The 25,374-nt window shown below is 51.5% G+C and overlaps 1 protein-coding gene across 1 annotated transcript; it reads left to right on the top strand.

The window, feature by feature from the left end:
- The first annotated feature begins 6,097 nt into the window (after positions 1-6,097).
- tle3a (TLE family member 3, transcriptional corepressor a) lies at positions 6,098-24,761 on the top strand. Its single transcript, XM_080002237.1, has 21 exons — positions 6,098-6,584; positions 6,944-7,077; positions 7,432-7,532; positions 7,722-7,785; positions 9,033-9,077; positions 12,928-12,990; positions 13,487-13,591; positions 15,030-15,059; positions 16,918-17,139; positions 19,325-19,447; positions 19,803-19,853; positions 19,929-20,081; positions 20,528-20,660; positions 20,777-20,952; positions 21,054-21,127; positions 21,214-21,463; positions 22,088-22,335; positions 22,574-22,721; positions 22,843-22,993; positions 23,464-23,540; positions 24,070-24,761. The coding sequence occupies exons 2-21, from the start codon at positions 7,054-7,056 to the stop codon at positions 24,175-24,177; spliced, it is 2,346 nt and encodes a 781-aa protein (XP_079858363.1). The 5' UTR covers positions 6,098-6,584; positions 6,944-7,053; the 3' UTR covers positions 24,178-24,761.
- The last annotated feature ends 613 nt before the right edge of the window (positions 24,762-25,374 follow it).

Genomic DNA, 25,374 nt, shown 5'->3' with positions numbered 1-25,374 from the left:
TCCCATATCATGTGTATTTAATCACCAACCATAACCCAATTTAGCCCCAAAGAACTTTAATCACATCATCCATTTAGCAAAATGGATTAGGGTAACAAAATCTTTTTGTGAAAGCACTGGTTCCCCTCAATCAATTAGCGGCGCCGGAACCTTTGATCGGTCGGGAATCGAGCCGCTGCGCGTTATTTGCGTCCGTGGACGTGGATCCCGTCCGGGAGGGGCTTCCAACATGGCGCCCGGCCGCCCGCCCGTTGGGCCCCCGACGCACCGTGATGCGTGCACTCGGGCTGTCGCGACGCTGCGGACGCAGGAGGGATGCGGCTGCTCTGGATGGAGACGGGATGCGGGCGGGCGGCTCTCCGGCGGGGAAGGGGAGGAAGTGTTGATATGTCCCACGAAACACTCGAGCGCAGATTTGCCGAGCAGCGCGGCGGAGCGACCGGGTGGGAACACGCCGGGACCGGGACGCGCCCGGGATGGTGTTTCCATGGAGACGCCGCCGCCGATTTAGACCGAGTTCGTTTTAATCTGCTTTGTTTGGGGAATCGTCATGTGGGCTCCCTTGATATTGCCAACCATGTGTTGTTTATTTCATCGGATATTTTGTTTTTGCAAAAAGTACCCAAACGGCTTCATGGCTCCCTTCCACCAAAAAACAGAATTTTCCTAATCCTAACGGACGCACGGTTCTCTTCTCTCTGCTCACGTCGTGAACAGCTGAAATCTCCTTCATCTGTGATCTTAAAGCGAATGATTTCAAACGTACATCCCAGGTAGAGCACGCTCTCTTCCTGCAAAAAGGAGGAAACATGCCGTCTCACACGTGGCTGAGTTTTATTTGTTTAAAGGCGACGTCACCAGCAAACAGGGCGAACGTGACCACGCAGGACCTTTCGCTCCTCAAACAGGTTCTCGGGACCAAAGGCTTTGTCAATGGCCCCGGTGCCTCCGCCCAAACTTATCGCCGAGATGGTGTTGGCTGGCGACCGTCGCCCGCGTGTCCTCTGAGGCAGCGTTTCGGACGTCTTTTCATGTTTCGGCTCAGTCTGCATTTTTCTGCCTTGATAAGAACCACCATCCTGTTTGCATTGATTAGTGTCTGATGAGTCGCTGTGATACAAGACGGGTTATTCAACTAACTACTGCACACTGGGCCCTTTGTTGAATGGAATGTGTGTGTGCGTGCGCATTGTGCGTGCGTGCGTGTGCGTGTGTGTGTGTGTGTGCGTAAGAGACGACAGCCAAATGGTTTACATACGCCTGTGATATGCATGTGTTTTGGAACCTGCATGATACACATGCAGATGCTTTGCGGTTCGCCTGCGTCTTCCGACACGGCCGCCCCGCCCCCCTCCCCCCCGCGGTGCGAGCTATGCGCCGGCCTCCGCGGGAGCCGGGCGCTCGTTTTCTGCTCGGTGAACAGGCCAAGGGGCCCGGGCACGGGGGACAATCACCAAAGTCATTTATTAACTGCAAGTCCCGTTAATGAGCCAATACTGTGCAACGGCAAACACAAGCGGTGCAGCAAACACAAGGCCTCCGCCGCGCCGCGGATCTTCACCCTATTCCTGCGCCGCGGAATTTCGATTTTCTTTTTTTTTCCACAGAATATCATCTAGGCGTAAGGCCATTTATTCTACATATATTCGCGCCGTCTATGACAGCCACGGCTTCCCTTTCTGGCCTTTCTTACTCTGCAGCGAAACAGAAATGACTTCAAAGTCGCCGTTCATCGAAAATGAGTTTGCGGGATCCATAGGAACTGCGCGCCGAGTGAATTCTTACTAAAGTGGGGACTTCTGTAACGAATTAGAGCCACCTCTGGCTGGGGTTTCCGTGTAAATAAACAGAGTGGAGGTCTCGCCGGGTGGAGGGCCCCTCTCCCCCCAGGGGCCGGCCCCAGCCTTTTGTTGTCTTTAAGCCAAGCACTCTCCATTGAAAAGCACGGCTGAGATTAGTCCGCCAGCCCTTGTGTGTGCTTGAGTTTCTCACAGAATGCCTCCATACTTTTGGAAATAACACAGTGATCCCACATCCTCAAGGTGGCTGGGGGTGGGGGCTGGGGGCCAACCGCACAGCCCAGCCTCACCATAACACAACAAAATGAGCTCAACTTTATACTCAATACTTGATTTAAAACATTTGGTTTTCACATAAAGAAGTCACTTAGAATGAATGAAGGAAACACATTAAATTGTCCTCTGGTTTTATTTAGCGGTGGATGTCCGTTTCATTTTGGAGTTTGCTAATTACGACGTCAAAAAGTCGTTACTCTCCCCGGGTTCCGCGAGCGCCCGCGTTCCGCACGACAAACCTCCCGCTGACGCTGCGCTTTCACCGCAGCTTAACCCCGGCATTCATTGTACTACGGCGTTATTATATTCAGGGCGCACACGGACGGGTCAGAGGGCGTGGGCCGGGATTCCGGCGCACCTGCGCCAGCCGCGACCGGAACGCGATCCGGCAAACGGGGCCCGGAGGGGGCTCAGCGAGGAGAGTCGGAAAGGGACGAGAGCTCCGTGGATCCTGCAGGGTCAAGGCCGCCCGTCGAGCGGCGGCTTCGATAAGACTATCAACACAAACATTCGGAGACGTGACGCATTTGGATTATTTTAGACAAATATTAACGTTGGAAAACGACATTATTATGATGTGCATGATGCCAGCTCGCTCGTGGGGGGGGGCGGCCCCCCCACAGAGCGGCTCCGGTTCCACGTCAGACTGTGACAACGGCTCCCATATCAGCTCCGCTCCGCCTGGAGGTTTGGGTGACTGGGCCGGGAGGGCCAAAATAATCATTTCGCAAGGTGGACATTTTATTAATCTGGCAAATTTCCTTTGTGTCACACACGTGGCGTTGCATAATAACTGACAAATGATTTGCACAGAGAAGGGGAGTTTCTGCGGACGACGGCGTTCTCATGGAAAAACAAAGTCATTCTCATGCAAGGGGGGTACAACAAATGTGCACGTCCTATCAAATATGGACATTTAATTTTCAGCTAGTCCACCGTCGGCCCGAGGAAACACGGTAGCGTGCGTGTGCACAGTGGGTCGCCACGGTGGGATGTTAAAAAACAGGCCGATTGCCCCCGTAATGAAGGCACACGGGGCCCCGCGCCTTCATTACAGGAGCCTTAGACGCGGGAGAAAACCACAGGTCACAACTGTTGGCGTGGCGCTCGCTGCCTTTGTTTAACGCGGTGCTGCAGGCCGCCTGCGCCGAGGGGAGAAGCCGTTGGAAGCTCGAGAAGCCTCCGCCGCCTCCGCCGCCTCCGCCGCCTCCGCCGCCTCCGCCGCCTCCGCCGCCTCCGCCGCCTCCGCCGCCTCCGCCGCCTCCGCCGCCTGCGCGCGGGGCGGCGGAGCAGCGCCCGGCCCCACGTGGTGCTGATTGACGCGCGGCGCCCTGAGTGACAGGCGCGGGGCGGCTCGACCAATCACGGGCCAGGCGGTAAGTGCGGCGCGCGCCCATTGGTCGGGAGGCCTGGGAGCCGCAGGGGGACGGGGGCCCCACGTGGGGGCAGAGCGAGGCTTCCGGACGCGGGCGGGAGGTTGGAGCCGTTTTCGCGGAGTCGGTTCTCGGTGCTTCACTGCGGCGGAACGAGTCGACTCCACTCAGCTGGACGCGCCTTCCGCTGGATTCGGCGCGTAGTGAGGGGGGGGGGGGGGTCCTCAAGAGAAACAAGTTGATTCAAGATTCAAGGGGTTTATTCGTCACATACATATACATACTTTAATACATATACATACTTTCATACATGTACATTCTTTAATACATGTACATACTTTCATACATATACATTCTTTCATACATATACATTCTTTCATACATGTACATACTTTCATACATATACATACTTCCATACATATACATACTTTCATACATATACATACTTTCATACATATACATACTTTAATACATGTACATACTTTCATACATATACATACTTTCATACATATATGCAGTGAAATGTAATGCAACGCACCCGGTTATAACACACAATAGGTCCTAGGAAAAATGTCTTTCTAAAAGACCAACTAACTGACTCCTAAAACGTAATACAGTAAGTCAAATACTTATAGAATAAAAATAAAAATATATAGAATAAAATAAAATACAATAATATAAAATGAAATAAAATGGAATAGATAGAGGGAATATGCTTATGTATGTGGAATAGGCAATTATGTAAATACCATCCGTCAAAATGGTGTATTTAGGCGGAGCAATGCAAACGGCGGATCCCACAAGTATTTCAAGAAATATTTATCCAGCAAATGATTGATGTGGAATGTGAGTGATGACTGTGACAGGAAGTTATTATTTATGACGCTTTTTTCTCTCCTCGCACTTTGGTCCTTCGCGTTCACTGTCAGTGACGGACGCTCGCCCACGGTTCTCCCTGAGCGACTCCTGTCTTCCGAGTCATTTGAAGGATCCGTTCGCTGCGGACGAGTCGTCCTGCGTCCTGCGCAGACATCATGGCCGATGTTCGCACCAGACAAAGCAGCTCCTCGTCTCCTTTCCTCTCTCCTCGTATCCTCTCCCCCTCTCCTCCTCTCCTCTCCTCGTCTCCTCTCCTCTCTCCTCCTCTCCTCTCCTTTCCTCCTCGTCTCCTCCTCCCCTCCTACCCTCTCGTCGTCTCCTCCTCTCCTATCCTCTCCTTTCCTCCTCTCCTCTCTCCTCCTCTCCTCTCCTCTCCTCTCTCCTCCTCTCCTCTCCTTTCCTCTCTCCTCGTCTCCTCGTCTCCTCTCCTCCTCTCCTCCTCTCCTCTCCTCGTCTCCTCTCCTCTCTCCTCCTCTCCATTCCTTTCCTCCTCGTCTCCTCCTCCCCTCCTATCCTCTCGTCGTCTCCTCCTCTCCTTTCCTCCTCTCCTCTCTCCTCCTCTCCTCTCCTCCTCTCCTCTCCTCCTCTCCTTTCCTCCTTTCCCCCGCTCCTCCTCTCCTCCTCTCCTTTCCTCCTCTCCTTTCCTCCTCTCCTCCTCTCCTCTCCTTTCCTCCTCTCCTCCTCTCCTCTCCTCTCCTCTCCTCCTCTCCTTTCCTCCTCTCCTCCTCTCCTCTCCTTTCCTCCTCTCCTCCTCTCCTCGTCTCCTCTCCCCGTCTCCTCTCCCTGACGTACAGTCTTTACGTCGCACTGTCAGACATGACGTCTTGTGCTCCGTGTCTGGGTGTTGAACGCCTCCTTCAGGGTTTTAGGCTGAAACTTAAATCTGTTGTTTGCAACGAGATTTAAAGGATTTCCGCAGGAAGACGAACCCAACACCGAGCACCGTGCACGAACACCGAACACACCGAGCACCGTGCACGAACACCGAACACACCGAGCACCGTGCACGAACGCCGAACACACCGAGCACCGTGCACGAACACCGAACACACCGAGCACCGTGCACGAACACACCGAGCACCGTGCACGAACACACCGAGCACCGTGCACGAACACCGAACACACCGAGCACCGTGCACGAACACACCGAGCACCGTGCACGAACACCGAACACACCGAGCACCGTGCACGAACACACCGAGCACCGTGCACGAACACCGAACACACCGAGCACCGTGCACGAACACCGAACACCGAACACACCGAGCACCGTGCACGAACACACAACACACCGAGCACCGTGCACGCCATACAGACCGAGCACCGCGCGCACGTGAAATCAACCTGTACTGGTTTCCCACGTCACTGGGCCCTGGACATTGTTTTCTATTTGTATTGTATTTATTTGTTGTTGTTGTTGTTGTTGACTAACCCCCCTCACATTAGCGCGGTTGTTGTTGTTGTTGTTGTTGTTGTTGTTGTTGTTGTTGTTGTTTTGTAATTTTCGTAACGCAACGCGGTGTCTCGTAAACCCGCGGTGACGTCACGTCGGTTGACGACTGACCCCCCCCCACCCCCCCCCCCCACGTGGGGCGGTCGCTCTGGGATTGGCCGGCGGCGCAGAGCGGCTCCGATTGGCCGAGGTGCCGGCGGAGTGGCTGTGATTGGCCGGGACCGGGCGTGTCACGGGAGCCCGGCCCCGCTGTGCGTGTCTGCGTGCGCGCGTGTGTGTGTGTGTGCGGGCGTGCACGCGGCGTCGCTGGTGTGTGTGCGGCGCCGGGAGCTCGGGCAGCGGCGGCGGCGGCGGGAGGAGGAGGAGACGTGAGCGGCGGCGGCGGCGGAGCAGCACCGTGCTACGCGGCTTCCCCCCCCCCCCCCACCGACGAGCTCCAGCCTCAGCGCGGAAGAAAAGAGTCCCGGACGCGGCGCGTTGTGGCGGCGGCGGCGGCTGTTGTTGTTGTTGTTGTTTTTGGGGATTACTCGCCCGGTCGCCGACGGAGGGAACCGAGGCCAAACGGCGAAAAGCGGCAGCAACGCGCCCGGACTCTCTCGGTCCGTCCCAGCGGCCCCCCCTCCCTCCTCGCACCGAGCCGGGGCTGCCGGGCGGAGGATGCTGCCGGAGACCCGCGTCCAGCGCCGCGGCTGAACGAACCGGGAGCTGGTTTCATTTTCTTTTCTTTCTTCTTCTTCTTTTTCTTCTTTTGTTTTTCGGTTCCCCCCTCCAGAAAAGCTCTGCCGAGGACCGAGCGACCGCCCGGTACGTAGTCACCACGTCGGTAGATCCGCTTTCACCGGGCGGCGGAGCTCCGCGTCCCGTTCGGGGCTTTATACCACCGAGGCTTTTATTAGATGCAAGCGGGGCTGCTTCAGATGGATTTAACTTCATTTTATTTATTTTATTTTATTTTTTCAATTTAGGATTTTATTATTTATGTAATTCATGATTTCATTATTTTATGAATGTAGGGAAAATGCTTCCTTCGACCCGAGTTGTTTTTCTCTTATTTAACTTTCCATGACCAATAATAATAATATTTATAATAATAATAATAATATTAAATGCTTGTTGTGCTGGTGTCGATTTTATTTTTTATTTTTCCTTCCTTCAACCTCCAGATCAAACGCGTCGTCCGGGATCCTGTACCAGGGCCTGATCCCCACCACCACCACCACCACTCTCCACCAGGACCACCAGAGTGACCCACAAACCACGGACCCACTTTAAGATGTATCCACAAGGCCGACACCCGGTAGGACGCCGCTCCACGTCCTCGGCTTTTACACCGGGGGAGGTTGTCCTCCTTGACCCGGTCGTCCTGTCACCCGTTCTCACCCTTTTCACTTCATTATATTCATGTATTTTGCATGGATTACTACACACATGATGTGATAGCACCATGTTTACGCAGCCAGATACCATCCTGGTGGTTGAGACAGATATTATGCAAGGCGACAGTGTTGTCTTTGTGTAGAAGTGTTGTTTTATTGTCTGTGTGACAGCCCGTCGAGGTTGTTCTACTATAATATTTTTTACTTTTCATGGTAACGTATGCGTGCCTGTGTGTTGCCGGTGTGATATCATGTGATTTTACCACCCTCCTCAGGCTCCACATCAGCCTGGCCAACCTGGCTTCAAATTCACCGTGGCAGAGTCTTGTGACAGAATTAAAGACGAATTTCAGTTCCTTCAAGCCCAGTATCACAGGTAATGATTACGGACACGTTAACATCCTGGGGTGTGTTCAAGCTAATATTTATCAAGTCTGGTGAAGTGGAGAAAGTACAACAAAGGCTGCAGTTTATCCTTTGCACGGTGTGCTCAGGGGGTTAGGAGCGTGTGATTTATTGAAGGGCCGGAGACGCCTGAAAATTGACACCTTCCCTTCTATTTTAGTCTTAAGGTGGAGTACGACAAGCTGGCCAATGAGAAGACAGAGATGCAGCGTCACTATGTCATGGTAAGATTATATGACAATGCTGCGCAATTGCAGCACACTCCCAAATTGCGAGGCCTGTCATAAGACCGGGTCGGTGCGGAGCTTGGGCCTTGCCGTTGTGTTTACCTGCGTGGTTGTTAGGCTGAACATTGTCAGGTACAGGCCTGAGAATTCCCCCCGAGGGGCCCGGTGCTGCAGCACGGCTCCTTTTGAGAGCGCCCCCCCCCCCCCCCCCGGATCTCCAGGGGTCAATGACTGCAGCGTTGCCCTCTGTGTGTGCTGATCTGATTATTCTCCTAGGAGACCCCACGCTCAGACGTATGCGCGGCTATAAATTAGGACTTAGCCGATAGGGGGCTGGGGGGCTGTGCAGCGTGTGGGAAAATGCACCACTGCAAACAAAATGGAGGACAGAGAACACGCCACTGTTTATATCCTCCAAAAGTGGACAGCATTTTAGCATCCAGCTAAATGATCAGCCTGCCTTCTGGCCATATTCTCGCGACGGCTCGGCTTTAGCCAAACAAAGATATGTCTGTGACACCGACATTTTGTTCAGACATGACGCAATCAGTGTTCTTCTATTGTAGTTTATTCTGTTATCCTGGGTAAACACACAGGGGATGACTTAAACCAATACGCTGAGACTTAAGTTAAACATTCTTTTCACAGGGAAAAGGCATGTCAGGCGGACAGGGAGAAGGTTAGGTAAACATGTTGGGAAGTATCCCACAGCCAGCACGGCGTGTCGGGTTACGCCACCACCGTGGGGCTCTGATCTCAGACAGAATGGCTCTCTTGTTTGAGAGTAATTTTCGAAGAGGCTAATGGAGTGAATAATGCATTGGCCTCATCAGATAGACGCTGCCTGGAAAGCCATTTCTGCCCCGACCGCCACTTGCGGGCTCGGCGGATTACATTTCAGCCAGACGGGACTGACCTGGCTCGAAATATCAAGAGTGTTGAGCAATTGCGTTAAGCTAAGTAAACGGAGATGTTAGAGATCTGAGGGTTTAAGGCGCTGATCAATACGTCCAACCCTTTCGTCCTGGAGTCCGCGCCTCACACAATAAGATATCGACAAGATATTGAATCCCCCCCCCACCCCCCCGTTTGTCAGTCCTGGAAGCCCTGATCAAGCAGCCTCTGACGATATGTCGCTTTATTCTTAAGATGTTAAATAGCGTCGGCGGTACAAAGCTGACGTGTTCACATTGTTTGTTTGTGTGCTTATTGGCGCGACAGCTGATGTTTGTTTTTCGTTTCAGTATTACGAGATGTCCTACGGCCTGAACATCGAAATGCACAAACAGGTAGGCGCCGTTATACACGTTTATTCATACCCGCGCTCTCCGGGCCGCTGCGGCGTCGGTCGGAGGCTGCAGCAACTCGGTTCCTGTTCTGTGAACTGAACTGAGCTGGAAACACAAAGGGTCACCGCCCAGAGCTGCTGCCGCCTCCATGTATGAAGGGTTTAGATACGATTAAAGGCACGGTTTGGCAACTCCAGTCTTTGACTTGACGATTATAGGGAGATAACCCCGGGAATATACATGTTTTTTCCTCTATTTTTAAGGCGGAGCGTTAAACGGGGTCCTTTCCTCCGCCTCATTCTGTACCAGTGTCTAAATGCTCCATGTGCTGTAGGTTCCACCGTTATATTTAATATGCATTGCTACACTCTGGAGGATCAATTGCCTTGACAACCATGAAGAGATGAGGATTGTGTGGATGGTTAATGGAGATTGGAAGCAATATGGCCGCCGTGGCCGCCTGGCCTGGTTAATGACAGCGATGAGGGCACAGCGTTTTGTGGTAGGGGGTGATCCATCAGCGTCTGGACCGGGTGTCACTCTGCGACATGTCTGTCAGGGCCGGGTCTGCTCTGATAGGTCCTGTCAGGCACTTATCTCCTTCCAGGGGAGGGAGAAGGGGGAGCGAGGCGACTAGGGGAGGGGGCGGGTGGGCGGTGGGGGGCGACAGGCCGTGTAAACAGGTTAATCGACTGATCCATTTTAGCGCCTGACTTTTATCAGGAACCTCAACAGAGCTGATGGAAGCACTTGAATAATTCATCAACGGGGCCCTAACCTGATGAACGGACTGTTTGTGAGCAAACAGTGTGGGCCCCGGCCCCACGCCCCCCCTCCCCTCCCCAGATTAAGGCTGGGGGGGCGGGGGGAGGAGAAGGGGAAGACAGGGAGTGGTTAACAGGCCCGGGTTGGGGCGGATTATTGGATGCACAGAGGCGTATTATTTTCCTGCCTGGGGATTTAGTTTATTTTTTATTTATTTATTTTTTTATTTTTTTACTGGGGAATCCATTCCTCGAACTGTGCGTTTTTCATTACTGCGTGCAGACATAATGCGGATTTCTCAACGCACCCAGCGCGGCTCCGATGGGCCGATGTGGTGCTGTTGTCTGATCCTCTGTCAGGTGGCGCTCTCTGTGGAAACATGCAGCTAATTTCTGCGGTGCGACGGCGACAGGTAATTACTGTCTGCTGTTAATTTCCATGAGCCGCACAGTGAGAGCGTCCGGGGGAGTTTGGTGACGCTCAAACCATTCCGCTCGCTCCCTGCCAAGGTAGAACCTGTGTCGCGTCAGCCGTCCTAGTCCTGGTCCTGTGCATGTCCATAGGCGCACAAAGAACTTGTTGAGGGCTGAATCACTTGTATTTAAGGTTTAAAGTCAGTATTTTCTGGTAAGCCTACTGTCTGACGTATTTTGTTAGAAAAACAAACTTGGGCAGCTCGTAAAGGGAATGTACCACCTTATCAGCGCTGCTTGTGTCGTTAAGGTTAAATTATCGTAATGATCCGTCCATTTGGTCAGGTTCCTGCTCTTACTCAGGCTAGATCGATGCAGGCAAATTTGGATGTCAATTAGCAGTTTGGCCTGGACCTGGCTGCTCATTAACAAGGGCTTTGTGCTACGTTCAGACTTTGTGGAAGCTTGTCATCAGCCATTGGCTCGGACGAGGCTCCGCTGAAGTACAGACCTCAATCCCGTGGCTTAAGAGAATAGGGGACAAGGAGAAAATACTGTCATCTTAGACAAATTGGAGGCCCTCTAAATCTGACTGGGTCAAGTATTGTTTATGATTGGACCATGTGACCAGAGCCACCAGTTGTTTTCCGTGTGTATTTAATGCTCATCAGTGTCTCACTCCATTCTCCCATCACTGATAGCAGCGGACAGATGGCTTCCTGCGCGCCGCTGACAAGCTAGCTGGAGAGTGCTCTTAAAGTGGTGCTAGACAGGTCCGAGTACCTGTAATTGTGTAGCAGAGCAGTCTCTCAAGGGCCAGGCTGTCATCTGCTTAAAGCGACAACAGTCCATTTTTTTTTTATCAGCCAGCAAAACTAGAAATCCTCCTAGCTCTGCTCTCTATCTATTTTGACAACAGCGGCCAGTTGGACCGGAGCCTGTTTCCATGTCTTTGCATGTTGTGGAGTGTGGAAGCAGACAGTTGTTTGGGGAAGGGTGAATTGGCAACCTCCTGACCTCTCTCAGCCAGCTGTCACCATGACACTAAGCTTCAGAGGAATGGACTGCGCTCAAGGCCTTTTTACAAATCCTGTCAAATGTTCGACTTCTATTGACATGGCTTATCTCAACAAACAAGGATTATATCAGCTCTGCTGCTTTTCAACCATTTCTGAGGGCATTCTTGAGCCCTTCGTAGAGCACTTACTATGCAGCATTAATGTGAAATACTCTTAAAACGCACATCCCAGCCTTTGGTCGCTTTATTGGTAATGATTACATGTTTGTCACAGAGGGATGGTTGGTCTGGATCTGTTTTTCCCTGATGGCACCATGTAATGGAACCGTCTTAGTGAGAGGGCCGCTGTGCATTCTGTACCACACGTTGCATGCACGTCCTTCAGCTTAACGTCCTTCCATCGATAGAACTTCATTGTATTTCTCCACTGGTCTGCTCGTCAAAGGACAACATGGCCGCAGTGGTTGGGTCGGCAGGGCTTTTCCTCTCCAATCTCCCAGGCTCTGCAGAGGTAATATGTCTGGCTGCTAAAACAGCCTGCCATTTCTTTCATGTGCGATAAATAAGCCGGCGGTCCACAGAGTACATTGTGTGTGTGCAGCTTGGAATGGGAAAAACTAGAGAGAAAATCCCTGTGATGTGTTCTGCTGTGGCCCTGGTTTGAACTGCACATCATAAATTCCATAGATGATGCAGCTTTGCCGCTGTTATTGTTCTGCCGCTCCGACCTGCGAGGCCGCCGCCTGCCGGCCCCCGTCCCTGGACGGGGCAGGGGAGCCTGGGTGTGCGGTGTCTTAATGCGGGGGAGCGGATCTCGCCCCGCCTGCACCCCCCCCTACCACTCTCTTCATTCACCATCCGTTTGCTCTGTTTATCTGATCGACAGGCTGAAAATTCAATTTAATGACCTGCCTCCAAGCACGTAATATGATTTTTAAACCCTGTTACGGTCAAGCAGAGGTTCCATTTGCATAATGATCCCGGCGAGATAGGGCTGCTGCCGTTGCCATGGCGGTGGGCAGACGGGCAGAAGAATGGAGGTTGAAGGAGATGGATGGATGGGAAGAGGGGGATGGGGGCGCGGGGCTCGCTGAGAAACCACCCCAACGCCAGTCCAGTAAAGATCAAACCTCTCAGAACACTGTTCTCTAATGGTTATTGATCCCAGGCGGAGGTGCAATGCTTTAAAGAACATTATAGTCTGGGCTCTTTGCTTAATCATCAGTTATACAGTGTAATTAGAATGCCATATGTAAATACATGTGAAAGTGTGGTCGGTGGGGCTTGCGTCCTGGGTGCGGCCGGGAAGTCAGACTGAGGTTAACTCCAGGACATGAGTGCTGCAGATGAGGGGAAGGAGGGCGGCGCTGAGAGGATGCTCTTAACACGACAGCACTCTGCCGACTCATATCCGTTTAGCATGGAGTGCACTCTCAGCACAGATGTGCTGTGTCCCCCTGGGTTCCGCTAATGTTTTAAATATTTCAAATGTCAATATCACGCTGTTTAGAGGATGTTGAGTCAAGCAGTTCTGATTGCCGCAGTAATTGACTTAATCGGTGTAAACATTACGGGGGGGGGGGGGGGGGGGTGTTGTGGAGCCACTGTGTTCGGGGCTCTCAGCGTCTCATTCTGCTCCTCTTTTGTCTTTCAGACGGAGATCGCCAAGCGGCTCAATGCAATTTTAGCTCAAATTATGCCTTTCCTGTCTCAAGAGGTGAGTTTCCAAAATGGATAAGCGTCAGTCAGCGGTCGTTGTTGTTGTTGTGCTGCTGCTCGTTTTGTCAAGAGCCCCACTTTCACCCTCGACTCGTTTAAAATCTAAAACCTTAGATAGTTTTCAATATTTGCAGGCAACGTGTTGTGGCGGTTGTGAATATCAAGTGTGAAATTGACAAGTAAGACAGCGTTTGTGAGTGACTGACGACTGAGGTGTTTCATGTCCATACGCTGATGACCAAGTTAATACTAGTGAACAAGAAGCCTCCATCAATTCAATATCGAGGGTGATGTTTTTAACCAAAATGGCAAGAGAAAACAACACTTGATATCATACATTTTTTACAATCACAGCACATGTAGTGTTCATGTCCTGAATTCTCATGATTTACTTAAACAAATCCAAGTCGTTGTTTAGACTTGGATATAAATAGTTTAGCGCTATAATGATGAGCTTCTAACTCATGCCCTTCCTTCTCTTGTGTTTCCTTCAGCACCAGCAGCAGGTCGCTCAGGCCGTCGAGCGGGCCAAGCAGGTGACTATGACAGAGTTAAATGCCATCATCGGGGTACGTGGACTTCCCAATCTGCCTCTCACCGTGTGTATACCCCCTTTATTCCTTTATTCACCGTTCAGGGGCAAACCTGCACAAGCAATGATTACTTAAATCTTCTTTTGAAACTATTCAATGTAGTCCGCACTGAAATGCTTAATAACCCGAACCAAACTATTCAAAGGTAAAGTGCAGGTTTGCCCCTTCCATACATTCTTTAATATGTATTGTAAATATATATCTATTTTTTTGTTCCATTGTAATGTTTTAAAGTGCAGAAATGAATCCACTCCATACTGCGTATGTGTAAGCAGCTGCAGCGATGCTCTCGGTGGTGTCTTCACTACCTTGTTGTGTCTTTATAAATGCAGCCAGGGAGCTCTTCAGACCCCCTACTTCCTGTATTGCTTTAATTGGCTGAGATTTTAACGAGGAGCCTCATCCCTCACTGCTGACCCGGATCGCTGTGGGATTAAAGCAGAGGGTGAAGGGAACGCAGCTTGAGTCGGCCATTACCACAGAGCAGTATGGCCGCCGCTGCCCCGAGCGGCCATCTGTTCCTCATCGATCAGCCGCGACGACCCCCTCCCCCCACCCCCCTCGAGAACTGATTGGTTTCACCCCCAATACAAACCTGCTGTTATCAGTGTTCTTATTACTTAGCATGCACAAAAAAAGCCCGACCTGAATGGCTGTTTAGACGCCCAGAGGCACATATTGGAATTCAATTTTTACCCCCGTGGTGACCTTCCATTCCATAATTGCTCCCTGGAATTTCTCTGAGTCGGTGTCCTGAGGTGACGGAGAGCTATTTGTTTTCATCTGCCTGGCCGAGGCAGATGTTTTATCCTGCCATTGGTGGAACAAACGCTTAACTGATGCGTTTTAATAAAAGTGAATTAGGTCGTTGCTCCCGGGTTTATGGTGTTAGATAGTTAGAGCCGCGTGATCTTGTGGCGTTAGTGCATTCTTACTTGTCATTATCTACAACTTCAACAAGTGACCACACTATGAGTCAACACGGTGGAGTATCCATTGATGGTTTCTCAATTCTGTTCTTTGTAGTGCTGTTGAACAGCCGCCTCCTCCCTCTCACCAAAGTCCTCCTGGCTGCACTTGTCAATGAGGGTGAAAATGCAGCAGTGCTTTACGGATACTTTTCTATTAGTAATTCATTGAGGCGAGGCCGCGCAGGCATGCCAAAGACCTCATGCATATTGTAGAGCAAGGTGGGGTGAAGGGAGCGTGCCAGGCAGGCGGGCGATGTGCAGGAGCCAGATGCATTGCTTATTGATGGAGCTGAAGGCCATTAATAGGATGCATCTAGGACAGCTGCTAGTTTTGTGATTCCCTCTGGCTAAGGTAGCGCCGTTCGATTTGAGATGCCGCTCCAAATCGAGGTGAGCCAGTGGCACGTTATGGGGTGCAGTGGTCCAAGGTTCTAGCGTGCGGGGTCTGACCTGCCTGTCTCCTTCCTCCCCAGCAGCAGCACGCTGCCTTCCCAGCTTTCATGGTTAGTGACGTCCACAGACAGTTCTGTTTCTAACCCCGTGCTGCAGCTAATGGAGCTGGTGTGAGAACACACACGCTTGAAATGCTTGTGCATGTTGCATGACGCCATCGCAGCCAAAGTGCCTGCTTTTCACTTGGTTTACTATGGGAGACGGTCCTGGATTCACTTTGTTTGGCCTGTGAGCTTCTCTTTAAACTGGAACGTTCTCCATAGCCGTAGTGGCGCTGAGGAGGAGGGGAGAGAAAAAAAAAAAAAAAAAAAAGAGGTCAAAGTGGAGGTCTTTATCTGGGAATATTAAATTAGAGCGACTAGGACAGCCCTCCTTCCTTTATTTATTATTGTCTCCAGTTCTGCCCCTCTAATGAGGCTCCGGCTGATCAGCCATGCATATTACCCATCAGTGCCTCATTAAACACAATGAGCAAAGATGGCTCTCCCCTGCCAATGGCTCCTTAATTTCCCTCATGGACATTATATTATAACTCTGCCACACGCACACCCGAGTCTCCCTCTGTCCCCAAGTCTTGCGCTCTCTCACATGCAAATTTTATAATTGGATTGATGGCTGCTCTGGTAGAGGGCAAGGTTGCAAGTTCAAATCTCCAGCGGTAACACTATTTTATCATTCTGTAATCTAGTCAATTCCACCAACTGTGCAGATAATGTGAAAGGCAATAAGCAATTAAAATTCCCCTCCAGACAGATATTACCACATATTGTGGTAATTTGCGCCCCCATAAGTCCTGCTGAATAATCCTGTCATCGGCTGGAACTATGAATTCCAAAGCCGCTCGGATCGCTCCGTGACGGTCTTCATGTGGAGGGAGATTCAGCGTCGAGCTGCCACCTCCTCACCGTTAAATGATCTAATGTTCCTTAAATGACCATAAATGGTCACTGATTGAAGTCGGTCTTGTAAAAGAGGGGCGGTGCATGCCATAACGGCAGCTGAATTATTCAGCTGGCTTGTAGACAAGTAATAAATTGCTGATGTTTTTATTGGTGTCTTGGCTAAGTATTATTTAACCTTGCTTTAAACTGCTTACTTCCATACTGAGTGCCTTTTAACTCCCATCCATTTCCCTGTGCCTTTCAAATATTGATGGGGAATATTGGAGGCTTGACTGAGTGCCAGCATGGGACCCTGGTCTTGGCTGTTGTAACAGCCTTCTAGACACACACACACACACACACACGCACACACACCACACTGAGCTAGCTCTAGCTTCTGGCGCTCACCGCTCCCTTGGTCTCTCAAAGTTTGTGTGCAGATGACTCATGCGCTGTTAATCCAGGAATGTGAATGTGAGAGGAGTAAATAGAGGCAGGCTGTGTTTTGAAGTGTTTAAAAAAGCAGGTAGTTGTTTAGTCCACAGGCTGACACATTTCTGCTGCAGCTCTGGGAAGGCTTCGCTCTAAGAGGATTGGCCAACTCGCTGGCTGCTGAGGAGTGTTTTTCTGTGGAATCCTAACGCGGGAATCCTTTTGGAATTAGCCCGCCTGGCTGAAATGCGGTTTAGATCTTTGGCTTCAAGAATGCGGTATAACGTAGTTGTGCACTAACTGAATGCTATGAGACTCCATGCAACATGTGTCACGCACCTGACGTGTTGAGCAGTGGATTGTTAGGCGTGGCCTCTGCCTTGCTTGGGACTTACGCCGCCCTAACCCCAGAGTGGAAATAGCAGTGGGAAGGGATCGCTCACTGATCCTGACAGTAATAGAAGTGTGAATGTGCTAATATCTGTGCGCCCCGCAGAGCAAATGGGGTTTAAGTGACGGGCGCGTGTTTATCCTGCGGCGTCTCCTCGCCCTTTCCCTCCAACCCACTCCGCCTCTCCCTCCCTGTCCTCTGCAGCAGCAGCAGCTCCAGGCGCAGCACCTCTCCCACGCCGCCCACGGGCCCCCGGCACAGCTCCCCCCGCACCCGTCGGGCCTCCAGCCGCCCGGCCTCCCCCTGGTGACGGGGGCCGGCTCGGGCCTCCTGGCGCTGGGAGCGCTGGGCAGCCAGGCCCACCTGCCAGTGAAAGACGAGAAGAACCACCACGACCTGGAGCACAGAGGTGGGTGGGGGATCCGGGCCACCAAGTGGGCACTGATCAGCCACTTCACGAGGTTAAATAGGAAGTGCAGTGTGTGACTTTTCTTTGCACTTTTTAATACTTGTGTGGACGAGTGAAATTCAATTTTATTGTCTTTACACTGCACCGGAGTACACGAGCAATAAAAAACAAACATGTAATTTCCCAACGTTGCAAATGGGCCAGCAAAGAAATTAGAACATGTGAAAAAGATGTTAATAAAACTTTTAAGATAAAAATTCAATAAATCCAGTAAATCAAATCTGGAATAGTAATTCACTGTGCAGGGATTCAGAATCCAAGCAGCCCGAGGTGGTTGGAGCATTCTCTCTGCTCACATTCTGCCGGGTAATGAGCTGCTTCCATCCCATAACCTCATAATACTCAAGCTGCTCAAGCATTGCACCTTCCCGTTTTATCTCTCACATACAATAATAAGCTTTATTTAATCATCCGCACTGGATGAGATCATGATCTCTTACTTTGCAGCGAAACCTGGAGACAAATCTCAAAGATAGAAAAACTGGAAAAAGTCAATTTTATTCATATTCTATAGAATTAAAATTCACACAACACCAACAAAAATAAAATGATAAGTGTTAAAAGAAACAGCGATAACTTAAAAATCCTCCAGTGTAACGAGCCACTCCACCATACAAGTTCCTCTGCACTTCACTTGTCCTGTGATCCGGCTCCGCGGTGATCAGATTTGAACTCAGTTAAAGTCATTTCATATCTGTTGTCAGACTCTAACCGGCGTCCCTCTTCCCTCTTTTTATTTTGGATCGTCGCCTTCCGCTGCGGTCCGCGCCGTAAAGAGAGCACGGTAAGTTATTTCCTCGCGTGGGGAATACCTCGTTTTGTTATCGACTGTCACATTTCAAATTCTAATCCCAAAATGATGTCGATAAAGTCTTTCCCACGGCGGCGTTGATGTGCTGCTGATTGATGTGAAATGAGGGTTGAAATGTGACCCCTTGTGCATTTGATCAGGAGGGGAAATGACTCGTGTCACGCCACAGAGATTAGGAGCTTTCTAATATCATCACAATTAAAGAAAGACTTTCGGAGGACGTCGCTTCCTGAAGGATTTGTATACCAGCCCACTCTGTCGCTTGCGATGAATATAATATGCTGTATGAATACAAATGCAGGATTGTTTTGGGTTTTCTCTCTTTCTCCATCCTGCCTGACTGCGCCTACCAAGGCATTTTATTTGAATGGCTGTGATGGTTCTGTTGGATTTTGTTTCTGTCGGCTGGGCGGGCTGAATGGGTGCAGTCATGTCTGAGGAAATGCAACTCCAGAGGCGATTAGTAAGCCTGTTATGTTGCTGCGCTCTTGTCCCAGGTCATCTGATAGCGGAGTGGTGACTTTGGTTAATGAGTCACACTAAGCATCTCTTTAAAGGTCAGCCATTGTGCAGACACACACTGCCCTTTGCCCAAACTGCTAGTCCGTCACTCTTTGTCCGCTTTTCCGGGACGCCGCCGCTCCACTCCGAGGAGGCGGACGCGGGGACTCTGCCTCTTTCAGCCAGACGGCAAACTCCTCCGACGCCCTGCTGGACACCTGCCGGGCTCTTCCAATTCCGCCGGCGTTGGGAGTGAGTCGTTGTCCTCCTGTGTGGGAGCCACTGGCAGGACATAGATCCTGCTCTCTTTATCTCAGCGCCTAAAGCCCGCCGTTAAATGCCAAATGGAACTGACATGGTGCCCGAGCGTACCGTGGCAATCAGTGCCCACACACACACACACACACACACACTGTCCCACCCTCCTCCCGTTCTCACTCTTGGGCTGGCCGACTCCAGAGAAAGAGCCTCTGTTCAGCCACAACACACTGCTCATGTCCCTCTGAGGCTGTTTGTTGTCCAGTCATGAGAAGGAGGAGGGCGACGAGCTTGGAAAACAAGCCCCGTCTTTCAGTTCAGATAACAACCTTTTCTGTTGTGTGGCCAGCCACAGGCTGGTGTGGTCGGTGGCGTGGTACTGTAAGGAGCTGGCCGGCGGCGCGGTCTTAAGGGTCCGTGGTGTCTGTAGTTGTGTATGTGAGGCACTTTTAGCATGTTGAGTTGCCAAATAGTCCTCTCAGCTGGCACTGGGTGAATGATTCATTCCTCTGCCTTACTGTCAATAATAAAATGGGAATGAAGCCATTTTTTTTCCCCCTCCTTTTCTCCAGAATAACTCCATATCGCCGTCAGAAAGCCTGCGCACTGCCAGCGAGAAACACCGCAGCTCGTCTGACTTCAGTCTGGACTCCAAGAAACGCAAAGTGGAGGAGAAGGACAGCATGAGCAGATATGTAAGCCTCCAGAGAGAGCGACGTCATGTTGCCCCGGAAACCGCTAATCTGGCTTTGAACATTAGCCATGTTGTCGGCCATTTTGACGTATTGTTTACCATGGCTCTGAGCGCTCTCCGACTGTTCTATTGATCCTGAAACATCACTTTTTATACAATATCTTCAACGATCGAAGGCTCTTGTCATTCATTGGATTTGCAGAGTTTGTTGCCATCTTTTGTGATTTGTTGTGCAACGTTGCTTTAGTCAAGAAGGATCTTTTGCTCATGTAATAAGACAGATATTCAGATCCATGGCAACATGTCAAAATGAGGGTAAATGATTTTGAAACAAATTTTCGCATTAATTTTCACAGGACAGCGACGGGGAGAAAAGTGACGACTTGGTCGTGGACGTTTCCAACGAGGTGAGTGATTTGACAACATGAAAAATGTGCCATAAATCCGCCCGCTGGCTGAAACCTGTGCCGCGCTCCTCCTAGGACCCGGCGACCCCACGGGCCAGCCCCACCCACTCCCCGCCGGAGAACGGCATCGACAAGCCGCGCCCGCCAAAGAAGGACACGCCGAACAGCCCGGCCTCGGTGGCGTCGTCCGGGAGCACGCCGTCCTCCAAGGCCAAGGAGCTGAGCCATGTAAGGCACCAGGAAGTTAGGAGGGAGAACAAACCAGGACAGGAAGGACTTAAAACGGGGGTAGGGTAGATGTGTAAAAAATACATCTGGGACATTTCTGCAGTGGATTAGGAATGGCTGTCAGTGCTTTAAGTGCATGACTAAATGTCAGGGATAATGTTGTCCTTCGCCGGGATCAGTCAGGTCTACTGTTAATAGTTCAGTGTATTTAACTATTCCGCTGCTTCGCTCAGAGATTAAAGCCAAAGCAAGTGAGGGGATAAAAATGGCTCCATCTCCATTGTGGCTTTAATAGGTTTTGGAATAAATAGGAGTTTATAGCTCTGTAGGACTGTCGGGGTTGTCAGAATTGGATTGGATTAGCCTCGGCTCGCTCTCAAATTGTCGCTTCGCACAGCGCCCGGTCCCTGGATCCTGAATGCGTCGCTTTCTCTCTCCCTCCGCAGAACGACAAATCCTCCACTCCCGGCCTCAAGTCCAACACTCCCACCCCGCGGAACGAGGCCCCCACCCCTGGCACCAGCTCCACCCCCGGGCTCAGGCCCATTCTGGGCAAGCCACCAGGCATGGAGGCTCTCGGTAAGTGCTTCCCTAAATCCTCCCTCTGTGACAAACCCATTGCCGTTGGCGATTCCTCCCGGCGTTCCACCGCCATGTCACATGGTCGCGCCCTCTTGTTCTGTGTCCGCCCGCAGCGGCCCCGGCTCTGCGGACCCCCCTGTCCATCGCGGGGTCCTACCCCACGCCGTTCGCCATGATGGGCCACCACGACATGAACGGAGGTCTGACCAGCCCCGGGGTCTACGCCGGCCTGCACATCTCCCCGCAGATGAGCGTTGCGGCGGCCGCCGCCTACGGCCGCTCCCCACTAGTGAGACCACGCCCCCTCTCTTCTAGATAGGACGGATGCACCGTGAGGGTTTCATGGTGACCACATGATTGCCCAAAGTCTTACATTCTGTCCCTTTCTAGGGTTTTGACCCCCACAGCCACATGAGAGCGCCGGGCCTCCCAGCGAGCTTAACGTCCATCTCCGGCGGGAAACCGTGAGTATCTCCGCAGACGCACAAGGTTCCGGCCGAAACACACGATCGGCAGCTCGCCGGCAAACACGCTCCTCCCCTCGTTCCAGAGCGTACTCCTTCCACGTCAGCGCAGACGGCCAGATGCAGCCCGTCCCCTTCCCGCCCGACGCCCTGATCGGCCCCGGCATCCCGCGCCACGCCCGGCAGATCAACACGCTGAGCCACGGCGAGGTGGTCTGCGCCGTGACCATCAGCAACCCCACGCGGCACGTCTACACCGGAGGCAAAGGCTGCGTCAAAATCTGGGACATCAGCCAACCAGGCAGCAAGAGCCCCGTGTCCCAGCTGGACTGCCTGGTGAGACGGCCTGCACTTTGAGCGGATTTAGACTGAGTAGCGGGGACGCAGGCCGCGTTCCAGCTGCTGCCTGAGAAAGAGGAAATTCATGAAATTCCATTTCTTGTCATAGTTGATGACTGACAAAACACAAATTACAGCAACAAAATGACATCATTTACTCCTGCATCACAACTTATTTGTAGCAGGTTATAATTTGGCAGTGCAGAACTGTACAAAACATGACGATTTGCAGTGGTGTAGTTATTTTTTTGCCGTAGCGGGAAAAACATTATAATTTCAGAATCTCCAGGAATTTATTTTGTCCTTTTCCGGGAGACTGAGGCAGAAGCGGTCTGCACAAATTTGGACATTAATGCGAACTAACACAAATAAATGATGGAGCGCTGCCACGTTCCAGCCCCGACACCTGATTTGATAGAGCTGCAGCTCTGTCACCTTCTTGCAAGGCCAACGACGCTTTAAACGTACTTTCCTGCCACGAGCCAATCTGCTGAGTGTCATGACTGCCTCGGAATGCATTTAATTCGCTGCGTATTATCGCCGTGGCAGACGTGACCGCCACCTCAGTCTTTAGCGCCTCGAGCGCGCCGGTATTGACGTCCTCGTTCCTGTGCACCACAGAACAGAGATAACTACATCCGCTCGTGTAAGCTGCTGCCGGACGGCCGCACGCTCATTGTGGGCGGCGAGGCCAGCACGCTGACCATCTGGGACCTGGCGTCGCAGACGCCGCGCATCAAGGCGGAGCTCACGTCCTCCGCCCCCGCCTGCTACGCCCTGGCCATCAGCCCCGACGCCAAGGTCTGCTTTTCCTGCTGCAGCGACGGCAACATCGCGGTGTGGGACCTGCACAACCAGACGCTGGTCAGGTGGGAACCGCCGTCAACGTCTGACGCCTGGGCCAAAACTGTCTTATGTTTGTGTCGATATAAGAAGTATTACCCTGAGACCCGCTGAGGGAGTCCATGATGACATCGCAAACGAACATCAGCTCTCTGGACGGGAAAGTAACAGCAGGAAGAAGAGGGGGACGAGGGGGTCCTCTCTCCCTCTCCTCTTCTTGGGGAAACCCCTCTGACCCTCCCTCCCCGCTCTCCACGCTTGCAGACAGTTCCAGGGCCACACGGACGGCGCCAGCTGCATCGACATCTCGCACGACGGCACCAAGCTGTGGACGGGGGGTCTGGACAACACGGTGCGGTCCTGGGACCTGAGGGAGGGACGGCAGCTGCAGCAGCACGACTTCACCTCGCAGGTACAACTGTGGAACTGTGGCAGTACAGGCACCTTTTGATTTTAGCATATCGTATGTGACTCTGGTGTTACCACCTACTTCGGAAGGACTGCCTCACTGACTGACCCCTGACCCCCTCCAGATCTTCTCTCTGGGCTACTGTCCGACCGGCGAGTGGCTCGCTGTGGGCATGGAGAGCAGCAACGTGGAGGTTCTGCACCACACCAAGCCCGACAAGTACCAGCTCCACCTGCACGAGAGCTGTGTCCTGTCCCTAAAGTTTGCCTACTGTGGTACGAGCGTGCACGCGTGCGCACACACACACACACACACACACACACACACACACACACACACACACACACACACACACATACACACACACACACACGCACATTGCAGTGCAGTATCATCTGGGAATCCACATTGACGTTTCTGAACTGGAAAATAACAGATTTACTCACTTTTAAAGGGAGCATGTAAGGCAATCCAGCATCCTTTATTACTTTATTATTATTACTGTATTATTATTATTATTATTATTATTTATTTGCTATTCATAGGTGTCAATACATGCTGTAGATTAAAGAGACTGTCAAACTCACGCACACACTAAACAATCTCTCCCTGGATGGACCGCAGCTTAGCTTTTGTTGCTGTAGCTGCACAGTCCTTCATGCGGGTGGAGGCCTCTCCCCGTCTGCCTCCATCTGCTCGTTTCAAGGCGCTCGTCCTGACTCTCCTGCCGTCTCTCTCCCCGCAGGTAAATGGTTTGTGAGCACGGGGAAGGACAATCTGCTGAACGCCTGGAGGACTCCTTATGGCGCCAGCATATTCCAGGTAGGCAGATCGATGGGTCCTGTCTGCTCCTGCTGGAGGAGAAGGAGGAGGAGGAGGAAGGGCGCAGCGACCGCTATGTGACGGAGCTTCTCTATCAGTGAAAACCAAACCTGAAATATTGACCCGGAGGAGAATTCCTTTCGGACGAGCTGCGGGTTTTTTGCTTTTCAGCAGTTTTCCCTCTAGCCTAACTCCAGATTTGGTTCAGGGCGTAAACCGAGGCCTCGTCTCCTTCCATCACCATGAGTGACACACGAGGGTCAGTCTTTGTGGTTGTGGAGAACATCAGCCTTTACTTACTCACTTACTTGAAAAGGCGACTGAGGTCATTGTGAGCGTTTTCTGAAAACGTTGAGTCGTTCAGCTTCTCAAAGCGCTCCTCTCCGCCAAAACCTCGGGCGCAGGAGCAGCCGTTTCCCATCAGATTCCGTACAGAAGACGCGGCGGAGGGTTTTTGGGGCGGAGGGGGCGGTGACGCTCGGCGTGAAGGGACGCTGACGTCTTTATTTCCTTCTTTCCCCTCAAACAGTCCAAGGAGTCCTCGTCCGTCCTGAGCTGCGACATCTCTGCCGACGACAAGTACATCGTGACGGGCTCCGGGGACAAGAAGGCCACGGTGTACGAGGTGATCTACTAGGACACTCCGGGACGCCGGCCCCTCCCTCTGCCGCCCCACGGCAGCGTGGACGTCCCCGGGCGGCGCCGGCAGGGGGGACCGGAGCGGACCGTACCGGCCCCTCTGTTGTGGCTGCGGGGAGCGTCTCTTTCCTCCATCGTCGTATGACTAACACGTGTACAGAGCGAGCGCATCTCGAGGAGCCAGAGGAAAAGATGGTCTTGCTGTTTTTCTTTTGTTTTTGTGTTCATCGGATTCTTTTTTTTTTTTTTTTTTTACGTGGAGATGCACTTCTGTGGCGCAGCCAGAAGCGGCGCTTTGCTGCGGAGCTTCTTCCTGGAGGTCCTGTGAAAAGTGTACATAATGGAGTAATAAAAGGCCTTTTATAGATTTATATTTTGGTGTCCAGTTACGCTTGTGATGGTTCTTTCTTGTTCTTTTTTTTTTTTTTCTGTCCCATCTGGGAATTGGAAATTAGATTAGGACTTTGTGAGAGGATATTCTATTTCAGTTCTTACCCCTACTCTGCTTTTTTTTCATGCTCTTTGTCCAGGATGACCTTTTTGGAAATCTAATTTGGAATTTTTTTTTTTTTTTTTTTTTTCCCCAAACATCTCCTCTATTTGCTAGAAAACACACGTTTCTCCGTTGGATTTTAACGGTGGAGAATTCTGGGAATGTGCTTTTCCAGTCACCTCTAATCTCCAGCCCCGAACATGAACTCCACATTAAAAGTATGGATCTATTCTGCAACTCTGGATGCTTTTTAAAGACGTTCCAAAAGGTTTGACTACTGTGCCCCCCTCGCGAGGACTGACGGGGCGCGTGGGGACCCCAGGAGGTTCTGTTTGTCGACCCCCGTGAACACTGGTCGCTCTCAGCGGAATCACTTCTGGTCGTTGATCCGGAAGCGCTGCGAGAGCGTCCTTTGAATCTGTGACTGATATGCCACGCCTACGGGACTAGGCCAAAACCGACGACCAGATCACGCGTTTGCCCCGGTTCCTCTCTTCACGACTCCATCGATCCCATTGTAATCTTCTTTCATAGACGCTCATGGTCTCCGCCCTCTAACACTTCAAATCTTGTAGCAAACACTTGTCATCGTCACTAAGGATTGTACAGTTGTTGATATTTCAATAAACTGTTTTTTTTTTAATATAAAATAATCTGACTGAATTCCTGTAGCTCTGTTGCAGTACCTCATGAAAAAATTGG

The sequence above is a fragment of the Zeus faber genome, assembly GCF_960531495.2.
Source record: "Zeus faber genome assembly, chromosome: 6".
Taxonomy (NCBI): Eukaryota; Metazoa; Chordata; class Actinopteri; order Zeiformes; family Zeidae; genus Zeus; species Zeus faber.
This window is presented reverse-complemented; position numbering and strand designations above follow the sequence as displayed.